This window comes from Rhamphochromis longiceps, unplaced genomic scaffold, assembly GCF_057381845.1.
Source record: "Rhamphochromis longiceps isolate RC_006_pf unplaced genomic scaffold, R_longiceps_female_GT1.1 unmapped_scaffold_4, whole genome shotgun sequence".
In the NCBI taxonomy this organism is placed as follows: domain Eukaryota; kingdom Metazoa; phylum Chordata; class Actinopteri; order Cichliformes; family Cichlidae; genus Rhamphochromis; species Rhamphochromis longiceps.
In genome coordinates this window covers 908,489-923,404 of record NW_028187224.1, presented here as the reverse complement: position 1 = coordinate 923,404, position 14,916 = coordinate 908,489, and the positions used below count along the sequence as shown (strand labels likewise).

Sequence of the window (14,916 nt, the reverse complement as noted above, 5' to 3'; positions counted from 1 at the left end):
ATGGTTTTCAATGTGTCTCCTTCCAAAAAGTCCAACCAATGAACAAATGTGTGTATTTGTGGAGGCCGAACAAAAGCATGACACATTTCTCTGTTTCTATAAACTGGAGTCAAACACAAACATGAAGAGTTTCACTGACAGACTCCAAAATGCCCCCACAGTGGATCAAAGGGAAATCCTACAGTGTGGCCAGAGACTCTTAATGGCTCCAACATCAACACATCCACAATGTTGGATCCAGTTCTGCCTCACAGAGTTACTAAGACACACCCTCTGCAGCATCACAACAGCTCCACCTGCTTCACCTGCCTCCTCAGCATCTGTACACCTGAAGAGAAAAGAAAGGCTCCAACAGCTCAAATCTACAAAGGATTCATGAAGTTTCATCCAACAATAACATGTTTGCCTTCCACAGTGTGCTGTTAGACACCACTGTACCTCTGCCATTTCAAAAAGAGCAGCTTGGGAACATTTTGGCTCCAAACACTTTGTGTTTAAGTTCTTTGTTTTCTTTGTGAAGCCGACAACATCTGGAGCTTTGTGACTCATAGAAACATCATTTTGTTCTTTAGATGACAGCAGATTGGGACTGAATAATCAATCACTATCAAACCAATAAAGACAAACATGCTGATTTTACAGGAACTTTGTTGGAGAAGCTGCAAAGACATGAAACTGGTGGAGATCCCAAACCAGTTGATAGTGCTGGTTATTCCAAATAAAGCTGTTTCCCTTTGAGATGAAATGACTTTGTGTCCTGATATATAATAAAGATGTTGTTGTTTTTGAGCCCCTGTATTAAAAGTAGTTTAAAGTCAGCTTGAGTTTGATGTCTTTATGTCAAAGCTGCTCATGATGTTGAGCTGCTGATGGAATAAAAACAATATAAAAGCATGTAGTCCAGACTTAAATGCAGCCTGTTGTTAGCTGAGGTCCACACACAGTGTTTGACAGTGTAAAGTGTGTGAAAGGGCTGCTGGTGGAGCTCACTAGGATGAGCAGGTGACCACGAGGTGGAGAGCAGCTGGCCTGGCTTTGACCCGGGCCACGCCCCCTTTCTCTCTGCTTTGCTGTCACTTATCTTCACTGCTCTGTCCAATAAAGCTGAAAAAGGCCCCGAATCAAAGAAATCTGCTGCAGCCTCTGAAATGTCTTCTGTTTCCTTCCCGACGGCTTTTTCACCGTCAGCCCATCAGACAGTCCAGCAGCATTTATGATGATGTCATGATGTTGAAGAGGCTGCTACGGTGGCCTCCCATGACCCCCAGCCTCATCACAGCTGAGATGCAGACATTTGAAAACATTCAGCAGACAACTGAATAACAGTCCAACACAACAGTCTGTGTGCAGACACACACTGACCTTTCATATAGTCAAACACAGCTGGTTGAGTCATTTCTCTGTGAGTCTAAAGTGAATCTAGTATTTGAAAGTCCACTTCCTGTATTTGTTGTTGAAGCCATTAAATAACCTTCTTCATCCAGCTGACAGCATCTTCATCCTATGATGTGAACAGTTCCTCCTGTTGATGACAAACCTCTGACAGGATCTGCTTGAGGAGCTTTTTCATGTGCAGCTCTCTGAGCTCAGGGCTGAGCTGCTGTTTCATCTTTAAGAGCTGCTGCCTCCTCGCCGGACTTGTTCTCCTCTTCTTCTCCTAATGACACCATTTCTGCTTCATATCTTTCACTGGGCCTAAAACAGATGAAGAGTAGATCTGCTGCTGTTCACTGTTTGTGTCAATATGGAGAAACATGAAAGACAAACACAGCACATACAGAGAAATGTAGACAGGATGTGCAGCCAGTGCAGTAAATGGTCTCAATATCAGCTCTTTAGAAAATGATCCTGATGAACATGAAACTAACATCCAATGAGAAACAGCTTCCTTGTTTCATGTCCAATAACAATAAATGCAGAGCTAATAAAGAGCTGTTCTATTGTAAAATGCTGAGATGATTATTAGACAGAACCCAGCGGCTCACCAAAAGCCTGCATTGAAAATCTATATGAAAGTCATCTATGCTCATATATGGCAAAATCCTGTAACTGTCACTGTGTTTTTCATCTGTGCTCTTGTTGGTTGGACAAGTTTGTAAATGACAAAGAGCTCAGTGGACTTTGCATCCATCACATCCTGTTAGATGTTTGTTTTTCCTTCACAGCTTTGTGATGAAGGCTGAAGAACAGAGATATGAACTATTGCCAACATGAATCCTGATGCATGACTTGGGCACAGACCCACCACAGCAACACTCAGCTCACCTCATTCCAGGCGCTTGTCTGCTGGAGACCATGAGCCTTGTTAGTCACACATCAGCACCGTGGTAGGAAACAGCCTCCATCATTTCATTAGATCTGAATTTGGACTGTTTCCCTCTGGATGAACCAAGTCTGTCAAATCTATTGATCCAACACAAACAAACACATTGGCTCACAGTCAGACTGGCTTTGTATGGATGGTGTAACAGGGGGCTGGGAAAGGATGCTGAAAGCTGAATATAACACAGAACAATAACAGGACATATAATAATGTAGAAACATGATCTTCAACAGGCACACTTCTGTTATTCATGATCACAAACACAAAGAACTTGTGCAGCCCTGATATCAGCCCGAATATATGAGTGTGTTTGCCCAAAGACTGAAACAGCATCAACATGACAGCTGTAAGAAATCTTCTCTCAGCCTTGTTTGGCAGAAGATCCCTGCAACAAAGATTGTAGCTGAAAGATGACGTGTGTAAAGTTTGCTCTGTGGGAGGGTCGAGGCTGTTTTTAGACCTTTGATAGTTTCCAATCCAGTTCTGACAGACAGGAATAAAAACAACATCATTAAGATCAGATCATGGAGCTGTTTGCTGCCTTGTTTCTATCTTCACATTACAAGACTTTACTACAATAAAGATGCTGACATGTATCTGTAGCAGCAACATCATTGAATCTAGAACAACTGGAGCCAAACCAGTGGCTCTGCTGGGATCACTGGTGAGCCAACACTTCCTTGTTGATGCAGATTTCAGGGCTTCCTTTTGCTCCTCCGTTATAACTGTTCTCTCTTCTCAACACATGATGACACAAAGGAATCAGCAGTGACAAAGATGATGCTGAAGAGAAGCACACACTTCACACATATAACAGACCAGTGCAGTTACACACACCTCTGCTCGACATCAGGCCTCAAACAAAGACACAAAACACTAACTTGACTCTAAACAGAAGAAACGAGCAGCTGTTTCTGTTCTGTGCTTATTTATATTTGACACACATGCTTCTCTTTGTGCAAACACACATCGCACTATAAGGGTAACCTCGCACACAATGATTGGACAGCACAGTGATGATGCTGGGAGATCCTATACGCAGCAACACAGAAACACTGAGAACTTTAAACAATGATGGAAAGTGTTATAAATGACTTGTTGGCCTCTGATCTGTCACAAACAGCTGAAACGTGTCTCTCATGAGTCACATGAAGGTTTTTGACAGAAAGGACAAAAAGTAGCTGCAGTCAGTTTGTGTCATTTTTATATTTATTCATCTGGGAGAAAAATCTGAGGGACATTAAAATGTGTTTTCAACAGAGACAAGAACATGAATATAACAGAACAGGTAAATGAACATGTTTCAAGTAAACAGCTGGACTGATCAGGTCCAAACACAGAGTGATAAACTTGTCAAACAGCTGTCATATCTTTATATAGAAGCTCTTTATAAATGCTGCTCACTGCAGTCTGTTTACTAATAATGTCAAAGTGTTAGAAACACAGAAACATCAGAATGGTCTTTGTTCACAGAAACCTGTCTGGGATCCTTTGTTGTTCTTTTGATGCAGAGTTACATTATAAATATAAAGAGTTATTTCAGAGTCTCATCAGTTTTCCTGCATGTCTTTATTTAACACATCAGCAGGGCTGAAGCTCTCATGTTAAACACACACTGATCTATGGACACGTTCATGTGTTTCTAACAGAACCAGGCTGTTATCAGCCTGCACTAACATTATGTCACACACACTGAATGTAACAGTGACAGTTTACATCATCACACAATCAGCTGTGATTGTTTCACTGTCATCAAACGAGTCAACAGGAAGTAGAATCAATAGAAACCAATCATTTACTGACAGCATGTCTGATGGAAATAAGTGCAGATTATGTATGAAGTCTAACTGCACACAGTAACTGTGTTACAATAAGGACTTAACAGCGCCCTCTGCTGGAGTGTTTCAGTACTGCGTTAACTAGAATACACCACCTCCTCCTCACACCACCTGCTACAGCTCTACTCTTCTATGACTACAGTCATCCACAGCACTGATGTGAGGTCACATGGTTCATATGTAAGGAGCACAGCTGACCTCAGGTCAGTTTAATGACTGTGAGCAGCAGCTGTGTTATTGTCACTGTGACAGGGAGACACTCTCAGACACAGCGCTCATGTCAGCTTGTTCTCATGCAGGAGGATCAGGAGCTCCATGTTTGTCTTTCTGTTTGAATCATGATGTGTTTGTGCCATCAGAGTCTGTCATGAGTACTCAGGGTTTCACAGCAGCTCTTCTGGATGCTGACGAGGACTCCAACCTCATGTTTCACCTCTCTGAGCTTCTGATGTCTGTGAACACTCGTGTTTCTTCTCTGGGCTCATCTGGACAAAAACACCTTTCTGTGTTTGGCTGCAGCCTCATTCTGACTGACAGGAAGTGTGTTATCCATGAGCTGCACTTCTGTGAGGAAGTTTCCTGCTGTGTTTCCTGTCTGTGGACAAACACGAGTGTTCCAGCTGAGGACTTGGTTCCTTCCACCTGTCCATACAGGACATCACGCTGTCTGCAGCTCTGTAAATGCAGCTCCAGGTCCTTCCACGTGCTGCTCTGTATTTGTGCAGTTTGTAGTGTGTCCTGGGAAACGTAGCACACATGGTGTTCTTCTGCTGTTTCCTCCTTTCACTGAGTGTGAAACACTGACGCTGTGCTGTTGTTCACAGAGGGGAGCTGATTCTAGCTGCAGCTGGACTCTGTCATCTAACTGAATGTGTTGGTGCTGATCACGGGGCTCTGAGGGGGGAGCAGCAGGAGGACTCTGGATGCTGACGTCAGTGTATCTGTGGAAGCTCCCACAGCGTGTCTGTCATTCAATATTGTGCTGTATATTGTATCTATGCAAAGATGAACAGACTGTGTGTTCACTGGTCTCTGTGCTGCAGCTCTGATGTCATCATCACTCCCTCCTCCACCCTCAGCAGTCCCAGCATGCTGCTGTGGTGCACCCCACCCTCACTCTACACCTGAGCCACAGACCACACCCTCCACCTCAATATACACCACAGTTTTCTCTGCTGTGGAAATGAGATCAGGAGGAAATCATCATTATTATTATTTAATAAACGCTCACATTAATGTGGGCTTATTTGTTTCATATTAGAAACATTAGTTGAGTGTTTTTAGTATAAAATGGTCAAAGTCCCTCTTTTTGCTCCTCCCCTCACCTGTGGATGGGCGGTGCTGTTACCGTGGTGACAGCTTGGATGTGTTTCAGTCCTGCCTGGTTATCACTGCAGGAATCTTTCACATTTATTACAGGTAATAACTCTGATTTTTCTGTGTATTATGAACCAAATGTATCCTGATACACACAGAGATGGATGAGCAGAGGTTTTTTTTGCAGTTTATGTAGTTACTATGGACTTAATGCATACATATTATTAAAATTAGGGCTATAACAGTTGTATTGATGTATAGCAACTTGAAATGCTCCCACAAATGGCTCCACAGCATGTAAAAATATAACAAAAGCTCTGGCGGACTTGGTTCTGTGGTCAGTCTTAAAGGGTGAAGTTAAACTCTGTAATCTTCACTGTGTCACAGAGTTCAGTGAGTCCCGTTATTCACAGTATCAATCAGATCATCAGAGAACAGCTGATCAGCAATCAGTGGTGCCAACAGCGCCTCCTGTGGTGAGAGGATGCAATAATGCAATGTAGCATTTTTCCACTCAACACTTGCAGTCATGGAAACTGTCTGTTGGATCTGTGTGACGTTGCTTTCTTGGTTAGAGTTCCTCACAAATGTCCAGATGATTCTTCTAATGAGGCGTCGACCATGTTTTCAGCTCTTTGGAAGAAAACGTCGCCCTTTGCCATCCTTACTTTTCTTTGACTTCTTCAAATGCAGCTGAACTCCAGCTGGTATTTTCTTGGACTTTGCAGCTGTTTCTGGTCATCAGTTCATTCCTGCAAACCTCTGAAGCTGAACAACAATGATGCTGCATTGCTGGCTGATCCCAAAAGGTTGATTCTGTTCATCTGGACGTTTTCAGAAACGTTTGCTCACTGATCAGGTGACTTCTTCAGTCTCAGCTGACTGCAGCTTTACAAGCTTACAAACAGCACATTTGCACAATGACTGAAAGCAGCAGCACCTGATATATATGATACTAATATAATACATATACATATATAATCCATACTAATGATGAAGGAACTGAGCTCACAGTCCATTGTTCATTCAGTGAACTACTCAGTTTATTTTGGGCCTCAGAAATGCTCACTCTGTTTGTACATCACTGTCAGCAATAGACTCATTCTGCTGTGTGGACAGGAACACATGTGACATCACTTCCTGTTTGTTTGTGACTGAAGAGGAAGAAGTTTACAAGGAATCATTTAGAAGAGTTTCAAACATCAACTGATTGAATCCATGAATCTGAAAACGTGTTTGTGAGTGAAAGAGACAGACATGTACAGACTGAACTATCTGTTCAACAGTCAGAGTGTTTCTGTAACAGGAGACACTCTTTACACTCCACTCAGCACAGGGACACTGAGGAACCAGGAGACCAGACCATAAACCCAGGATAAAGAGTTTGAGTGAATGTGGTGTTGAAGGTGTGGAGGTGGATCAGAGTGTCAGAGGAGACTCTGTAGAAGGACAGAGTGCCAGCAGGACAGTCCACATACACTGCTGCTCTGTTAGAGACAGAGGAGGAGGAGGAGGAGGAGGAGGAGGAGGAGATGGATGTTTTTATTCTATTGTGCCAGACAGACTGAGGACCATCATCAGAGCAGTACAGACTCCAGGACTGATCATTGTATCCAAACAAACAGTCACCACTGCCTCCTTTCCTTCTGATGCTTCTGTAACTCACTGATATATAAACGTTTCCGCTCCACTCGACCTCCCAGTAACAGCGACCAGTCAGACCATTTCTACACAGCAGCTGATAAACATCAAATCTGTCTGGATGATCAGGATATGACTGAACCTCCTTCACACATGTCACCTTCCTGTTGTTGTCAGACAGTTGGAGCTTTGTGCTCACTGTGTTTGTGTCGATTGTGAGTTGACAGGAATCTGATGGAGAGAACAAACACAATCCAGCTGCAGTTATTGATCCATCATCTGTTCATTGATTGACACTTTGATGATGACTCCTGACATGATGAAGATGGTTGAATGTGTGCTGCTTTGTTTTCATGAATCCCATTAAAAACACACTTACACTTCCTCAGACCTGGTCTCAACCATCGGACTCCAGCAGGCTCCACCCTGAAAGGAGGAGGGGGGTCAGAGCAGCACAGTCAGCATGCACACATGGACATTACATGGCTCTCACACACACACTGTTACACACTGAGCTCAAAGCTCGGCTCCACTGTTTTATTCAAAGAAATCTACATTTATTTATCAGCACATTTAAAAACAGCTTGAGCCAAAGTGCTGCACAGAGTAGAGAGAAAATAGGAAACATACACAGTAATGACTATAAAGACTGGTCAGGATTGAAAGCTACAGAGTACAAATGTGTTTCCAACCGGCTTTTAAAAATGTCCAGTGTTGGTGACGACCTGATGTGAAGGGCGACTGTTCCAGAGTTTGGCTGCAGCCATCGATAAAGCTCACCTCTGTTTTTACGTCTAGTTCTGGTCAGAAGCTGCTTATCTGCAGACCTGAGGGCTCCACTTGGATTCTTTTGTTAAAGAGAGATAAGATGGAGCCAATCCATTCACAGATTTAAAGACAACCAGATCTGGAAGTGGATTCTACCACGTACTGGTAACCAGTGGAAAAAGCTGGTGATGGGTCGTCTAGCACAGACCCACCGCTGGAACCAGACAATTGATGAGGGAGAGAACTGTGACAGCGCCGTTCCTTCACTTGACCTCAGTCGCTCTCGTCTGCTCCCTCGTAACACTGCTCTTTATTGAGCTTACATGAATATGCACAAGTTCATTATGACGTCTTACACAGGTATGAACAAAGAGTACCAGTCTGTGCATAGTGTGTGTGTGTGTGTGTGTGTGTGTGTGTGTGTGTGTGTGTGTGTGTGTGTTCCAGATGTGACCCTGTGACCCCAAAGCTGGTGCTAAGAGTCCAGCGGTCCCCCTAACAAAGGGCTCTTATACTTAACCAGACACAGAGTAGGTGTCCTCCTACACCAGGGGTCTCAAACTCGCGGCCCGCGGGCCAATTGCGGCCCGCAGGACGATAGTTTTTGGCTCCACCTTAATATGAAAATGTAATGTTAGTTTGATAATGTATGACACTTTACAGTGTTGTGGGCGGAGCTGAATTAACCCACCAATCAGGGTGGGATATGGATCTCAGGGGACACCAGCCGGGCTTGATGCAAGCAGGGAAACATTTCTCAATGAGTCAAAGTTCCAGCAGCGTTGCCCTGGAGTGTTTCTTTCTTTCCTGTGCCTGGCTGGCTTCCTCCTTTCTATTGGGCAAACGCCGACATTCGCCCCAGCGCGCTGCGTTCACAACACTTCAAAAAAAGTTGTTTTTTTAAGTTGCTGCCCAGCGGGACATTATACGTATATAGATTTATACACACGTCAGTGGGATTTAAAGTTATTTTTCCACAGAGAGAGATCTCATATTAACTCTCACAGTGATGCGTAGGCGGCGGGATAAAAGAAAAGTCATGAACTCAATGCAGCCCAATTTAGTCTGCAGTCACATAGCGACACCTGTTCATCGGCAACAACAGTCCCCGGTAACCCGGACTAATTATAGGGTCGCACCGTAATTTGTGACTCGATGTTTTTATTTGCATCACTGCGTTTGCATTGCAGCAAACATGAACATTACATATATTTCAATATAATGTAAAAGCAGTCAAAACAACTAACATCAGAAACAGCTGATGTTATTTGTTATATGTCACGGTGTCATTTCCGCTTCTTTCTCCTGTAACAACAGCCCGGCGCCGTGAGCAGTCGCCTTTTTTGCGCTCGCTATCCCTGCACTTTCTACCATCTGCAAACGCCACGGTGTTCGTGTCGTCAGGAAAAGTGGGAAATGCAATATTTCTTTGTTGAGCACAGGGGCACCCCGACCTGTCTTATTTGCACAGAGAAAGTTGCGCTGCACAAGGAATACAATTTGAAACGTCATTACACAACTAGACATGCTGAGCTGGATGCAGAATACCAGGGAGACGAGAGAGCGAACCGGGTTGCCAGTCTTAAAACAGATCTACTGAGGCAGCAAGATTTCTCCAAGAAAGCAACCAAAGAGAATAATGCAGCAGTCGGAGCCACGTGGTTAGTGAGATGATTGCTAAAGCAGGGAAGCCATTCACAGAAGGTGGATTTGTCTAAAAGTGCATATTGCAGGCTGCAAATATAGTCTGTCCGGGAAAGAAAGGTCAGTTTAGCAACATCAGCCTTTCTGCCAACACCGCAGCAGATCGCATTTCTGACCTGTCAAGTGACATTTATGACCAACTGTGTGAGAAAGCCAAATGTTTCAGGGTATACTCAGTCGCTCTTGATGAGACCACAGACATCACCGACACTGCCCAGCTCCCAATGTATGTCCGTGGTGTTGATGACAGTTTTGAAGTGATGGAGGAGCTGCTCACAGTAATTCCAATGCATGGCCAGACCACCGCTCAGCAGATATTTACAAGCTGTGTGATGCCATTGAGAATGTTGGTTTGCCATGGAAGAGGTTTGTTGGAATAACAACAGATGGAGCGCCATCAATGACAGGGAGGAAACATGGACTGGTGGCACAAAACAAACTGGAAGAGGAAGGCGTGGAGGAGGCCATTGCTCTGCACTGCATCATCCATCAGCAGGTCCTTTGCAGCAAATGCCTGAAGTTTGACAATGTGATGTCTATTGTTGTGAAATGCATCAACCAAATCAGATCCAGGGGCTTAAAGCACCGAAGGTTCTGTGCTTTTTTAGAGGAAATGGAGTCAGAATATGGGGATGTGCTCGACTTCACTGAGGTACGTTGGCTCAGCAGGGGAAATGTATTAAAGAGACTTTTTGAGTTGAGAGCAGAAGTGAAGCCTTCATGGAGAAGGATGGAGTTAGTGTTCCTGTGCTAACTGATCCCAAATGGCTCATGGACTCAGCTTTTCTTGTTGATATGACACATGAGCTTAATGTACTGAACAAGACGTTACAAGGCCAGGGGCAACTTGTCAGTGCTGCCTATGACAACGTGAGAGCATTCTCCACAAAACTGGCGCTCTGGAAAGCTCAGCTCTCTCAGACAAACCTTTGCCATTTCCCAGCATGCAAGGCACTCGTGGATGCAGGCACACCATTCAGTGCTGACGAGTATGTTGATGTCATTTTGAGGCTACAGGAGGAATTTGATCACAGATTTGCTGACTTCAAGACACACAGAGCCACCTTTCACATTTTTGCGGACCCCTTCTCCTTTGATGTGCAAGATGCCCCTTCTGTGCTTCAAATGGAGCTCATTGAGCTGCAGTGCAACTCTGAACTCAAAGCAAAGTTCAGGGAGGTGAGTGGAAAAGCAGACAAGCTTGGACAATTTTTGAGAGACTTGAGCCCTAGTTTCCCTCGGCTTTCCCGAATGTTCAAGCGGACCATGTGCCTTTTTGGTAGCACATACTTGTGCCAAAAGCTCTTCTCCACTTTGAACTTCAATAAGTCCAAGTACAGGTTCAGACTTACGGATGATCATCTTCAAGACATACTGAGGGTCGCAACTGCTTCCTCCCTCAGGCCAAATCTGGCTTGGCTATGCGAGAGGAAACGCTGCCAGGTCTCTAGCAGCAAGGAGTAGGCAAGAGAAGCCATGTTCAGAAGAACAGTTCATTTTCTACAGTGTTCCATTCATGTTCAGAAGAAGGTTATAGAACTGTTAATACAGACATTTCAATCTAAACACAGCAGATATAGAAGACTGAAAGAAACACACAAGTTCACTGACTAAAAATATCTTATTATTATTTTATTTATGTATTACAGATTGATTTATTTTCTTATTAATTCTTAATTTGTTTATTTATTTTTCATATTTTGTGTTAAAAAATAAAAATAAAGAGATTTGAGAAGATTGGAATTTTTTAACCATGTCTTTCTTGTGGAAAACCTAATGCGGCCCAGCCTCACCCAGACTCTGCCTGCAGCGGCCCCCAGCTAAATTGAGTTTGAGACCCCTGTCCTACACCATAAATCAGTAAGAGAGGGTACGACCTCTCTCATGGCCCCAAGTGGTGTGTGCATGCCAGAGCACTGTGGAAGGCATACAGAGTCTTTACAGACTACTAAGGATCAAACCTCTATCATCATCCAATCGATTATAAAACTAAGCATGTATGAGTAAATATTTTTAAGCATATCCCATATGGAAAAGACTAAAAACTTATATGATGAAAGTCATACTCACGAAAGTGGCCACTTTCTCATTACTTTCATATATTGTTTTAGTAAGTATCGAAAACATACAAGTTTCATTATATAATTTTTCAAGGGATCTTATATCTGTTTTCACTCTTGTATGCTTTTCATACAAGTTTCACACAAGACAGATACAAACTTTATAAGATTTATATATCTTTTCCATATGGGAAATGACAATCAACAATATAAAGCTTACAGCTGGTTTTAATAACAACATTTATTTGTTTCTCAAATGAGAAAGAGCTATCGAGAAACACTCCTAAATCTTGAGTTCTTAACTTTTCCAGTGGGCCAAATTCAACATTATCTGCTAATGCTAAATAGGCTGCCGTTATTAACTAATGCTAATTGGATGTGAATTAGCATTATGCACTAATGCTAACACTTACTTTTTAACAATGTGAGTAGCTAATGCTAACACTATTTCCCTTAACTTTATAACAATGTGAACGGCTAATGCTAACACTCTTTTTCCTAGCAATACAACATCTGAGCTGCTAATGCTGAGTAGGTCGCCATTAGCACCTACGTCTAATTAAAGGCAAATACGCATTAGAACCTAATGCTCATATCGTTTTCCTTTGCTTTATAACAATGTGAGCAGCTACTGCTAAATAGCATTAGCTAATAACAGCAGTCTAATTTAATGTAAGTTAGCCTCATTTGCATTATAACGATGTGAGGAGTTAATGCTAAGTATGCTGCCATTAGCAGCTAATTCTAATTAGGGGTGAATAATTATTACCAGCTAATGCTAATATCGTTTTCTCTTCCCTTTTAACAATGTGAGCAGCTAGTGCTGGGTAGGCTGGTGCTAGCAGCTAATACTAAAGCTAAAGCTAATTTGATGTGAATTAGCATTACATTAGTGAGGAGTTAATGCTAAGTAGACTTCCATTACAGGTAATGCTAATTTTAGGTATTTAGGAATTGGCAGCTAATGCTAATACCATATTTTCTTGCATTATAACAATGTGACCAGCTAATGCTAAGTAGGTTGCCGTTATTAGCTAATACTAATTTGAGGTGAATTAGCATTATCCGCTTATGCTAACAATGTTTTTTCTTACTTTTTAACAATATGAGTAGCTAATCTGAACATTTTTTTTTATTTAATTTTAACTTTTCCCCTGCGATGTGAAGAGGTAATGCTAAATAGCACGCCATTAGTGGCTAATTCTAATTTTAGATGAAAAAGCATTAAAAGCTAATGCTAATACCATATTTTCTTGATTTATATCAATATCAGTAGCTAATGCTAGGTATGTAGCCATCATTAGCTAATGCTAATTTAGGTGAATTAGCATCATCCGCTTATGCTAACAATGTGTTTTTTTACTTTTTAACAATACGCCATTAGTGGCCAATTCTAATGTTAGATGAGAAAGCATTAACAGCTAATGCTCATACTGTTTGCTTTGTAAGAATGACAGCAGCTAATGATACGAAGTCTACCGTTGTTAACTAATGTTAATTTGATGTGAATTAGCATTATCCGATAATGGTAACTCTTTTCCCCTGCATTACAACGACGTCAGGAGTTAATGCTAAGTAGGCTGCCATTAGGGGCTAACTCTAATTAGGGGTGAACAATTATTAGCAGCTAATGCTAATACCGTTTTCTCTTTCCTTATAACAACTTGAGCAGCTAATGCTAATTTGATGTGAATTAGCATTATATTAGTGAGCAGTTATTGCTAAGTAGGCTACCATTAGCAGCTAAAGCTAATTTGAGGTGAATAAGCATTAGTAGCTAACGCTAATACCCTTTTCTCTTGTGTTATAATGATGTGAAACGTTAATATTGTTCTCAAACAACAGAATGAGAATGAAATATTGATTCTAACAGGGCCCATAAACAGTATTAGCTTAGCAGCATTAGCTTATCAGAGTTTTCATCATGGTCACATAAATCCTTAGCAGAGCAAAGTGGCCTACTTAGCAATAGCTGCTCAAGTTGTAGAAAGCAAGGGAAAACAGTAATAGCATTAGCTGCTAAATGTGCACTTGAGAACAAATTTATTGTTAATTCAGCTGTGAATGTAGAGTTTGTCATTATTTAAGCTTCCATTTCCAAATGTTAGCTGCTCCTGTCTGCCTCTTTGTCACAAACACAGACTGAAATGATTCACAGCCTTGTTTCATCCTTCTGTCACTGTGGACATACAGCATGGGAAACATACACATGGCTGACACTTTATTAGGTACACTGGTATCTATCTCAGGTACACCTGTGACCTAAATGTTCCTGCAACCAGACTCCTTGGAGACCCCTACATAAATATCCATGAACTATCCAGCTAGATTAGTGTGTCTGTCCCTGAAAATATTCCTGCATGTGTGATTGTTCATGTCTCATCTGCAGGAAACAAACAGGAAGTGAGTGAAGGACACAGGAAATGTTTCCAGCTCTTCCTCCTCTATCAGACATTCTCTCCATACCTGAGAGTGTCCAGTCTCCAGCCTGGATCCTTCAGTCCAGCCGACAGCAGCTTCATTCCTGAGGGACCTGGATGATTGGAGCTCAGGTCCAGCTGTCTCAGATGGGAGGGGTTGGAGCTCAGAGCTGAGGCCAGAGAAGTACAGCCTTCCTCTGTGATCAGACAGCCTGACAGACTGCAGACACACAAAACAACAATCAATCTGTCAACAATCGTTTTCTCTTTGTCACAATAACATCTATCCATCCATACATCCATTCAATGTAACTTTATTTATAAGTGACAATACCCAACAGACAACAACAGTCATCTGAAGCTGTTTAACAGTGTAAGGTAACCGCCTCCACTGTGAGCAGCACTTGGTGATGGTGGGAAGAAGAACTCCCTTTGACACAAAGATCCTCCCAGTGAAAACAGGCTCCAGGAGGAGCATCTACCATGACTGGTTGCAGGGTGAGGGGAAAGAGAAGAACATGAACATCAAGAATGCAGCGAGTGGTAAAATAATAATAATAATGGATTGGATTTATATAGCGCTTTTCAAGGCACCCAAAGCGCTTTACAATGCCACTATTCAGTCACTCTCACATTCATACACTGGTGGAGGCAGCTACGGTTGTAGCCACAGCTGCCCTGGGGCAGACTGACAGAAGCGAGGCTGCCATATCACGCCATCGGCCCCTCTGGCCAACACCAGTAGGCAAGTAGGGTAAAGCCCAAGGACACAACGACCAGGACAGAGAGCCCAGGGATCGAACCGGTGACCTTCCGGTTACAGATGCGATTCCCAACCCCCTGAG

General features: G+C 42.6%; 3 protein-coding genes across 3 annotated transcripts in view; all 3 read right to left on the bottom strand.

Annotated features, from left to right (window-relative positions):
- LOC146640611 (stonustoxin subunit alpha-like) overlaps window positions 1-14,916 on the bottom strand; it is a 129,029-nt gene that overhangs the window by 107,348 nt on the left and 6,765 nt on the right. The window lies entirely within an intron of this gene.
- On the bottom strand, window positions 5,752-9,884 carry LOC146640612 (stonustoxin subunit beta-like). Its single transcript, XM_085400069.1, has 2 exons — window positions 9,797-9,884; window positions 5,752-7,350 (listed from the first exon to the last, which is right to left on the bottom strand). Exons 1-2 carry the CDS (start codon window positions 9,882-9,884, stop codon window positions 6,806-6,808), a joined length of 633 nt encoding a protein of 210 aa, XP_085256195.1. The 3' UTR covers window positions 5,752-6,805.
- Window positions 14,099-14,916, bottom strand: part of LOC146640606 (NLR family CARD domain-containing protein 3-like) — a 248,787-nt gene continuing 247,969 nt past the window's right edge. The window contains exon 9 of the mRNA XM_085399923.1: window positions 14,099-14,291. Within this exon, the coding sequence (XP_085256049.1) occupies window positions 14,099-14,291 (193 nt within the window). The remainder of the gene's footprint in view (window positions 14,292-14,916) is intronic.

Excerpts from the sequence above, each read along its gene's own strand:
- LOC146640612 (XM_085400069.1), bottom strand. The coding sequence starts at position 9,884 with ATGCATTGGAATTACTGTGAGCAGCTCCTCCATCACTTCAAAACTGTC. Across the intron at positions 7,351-9,796 it reads TTGGGAGCTGGGCAGTGTCG|ATTCCTGTCAACTCACAATC; the intron begins GTGATGTCTGTG and ends TCTCTCCATCAG.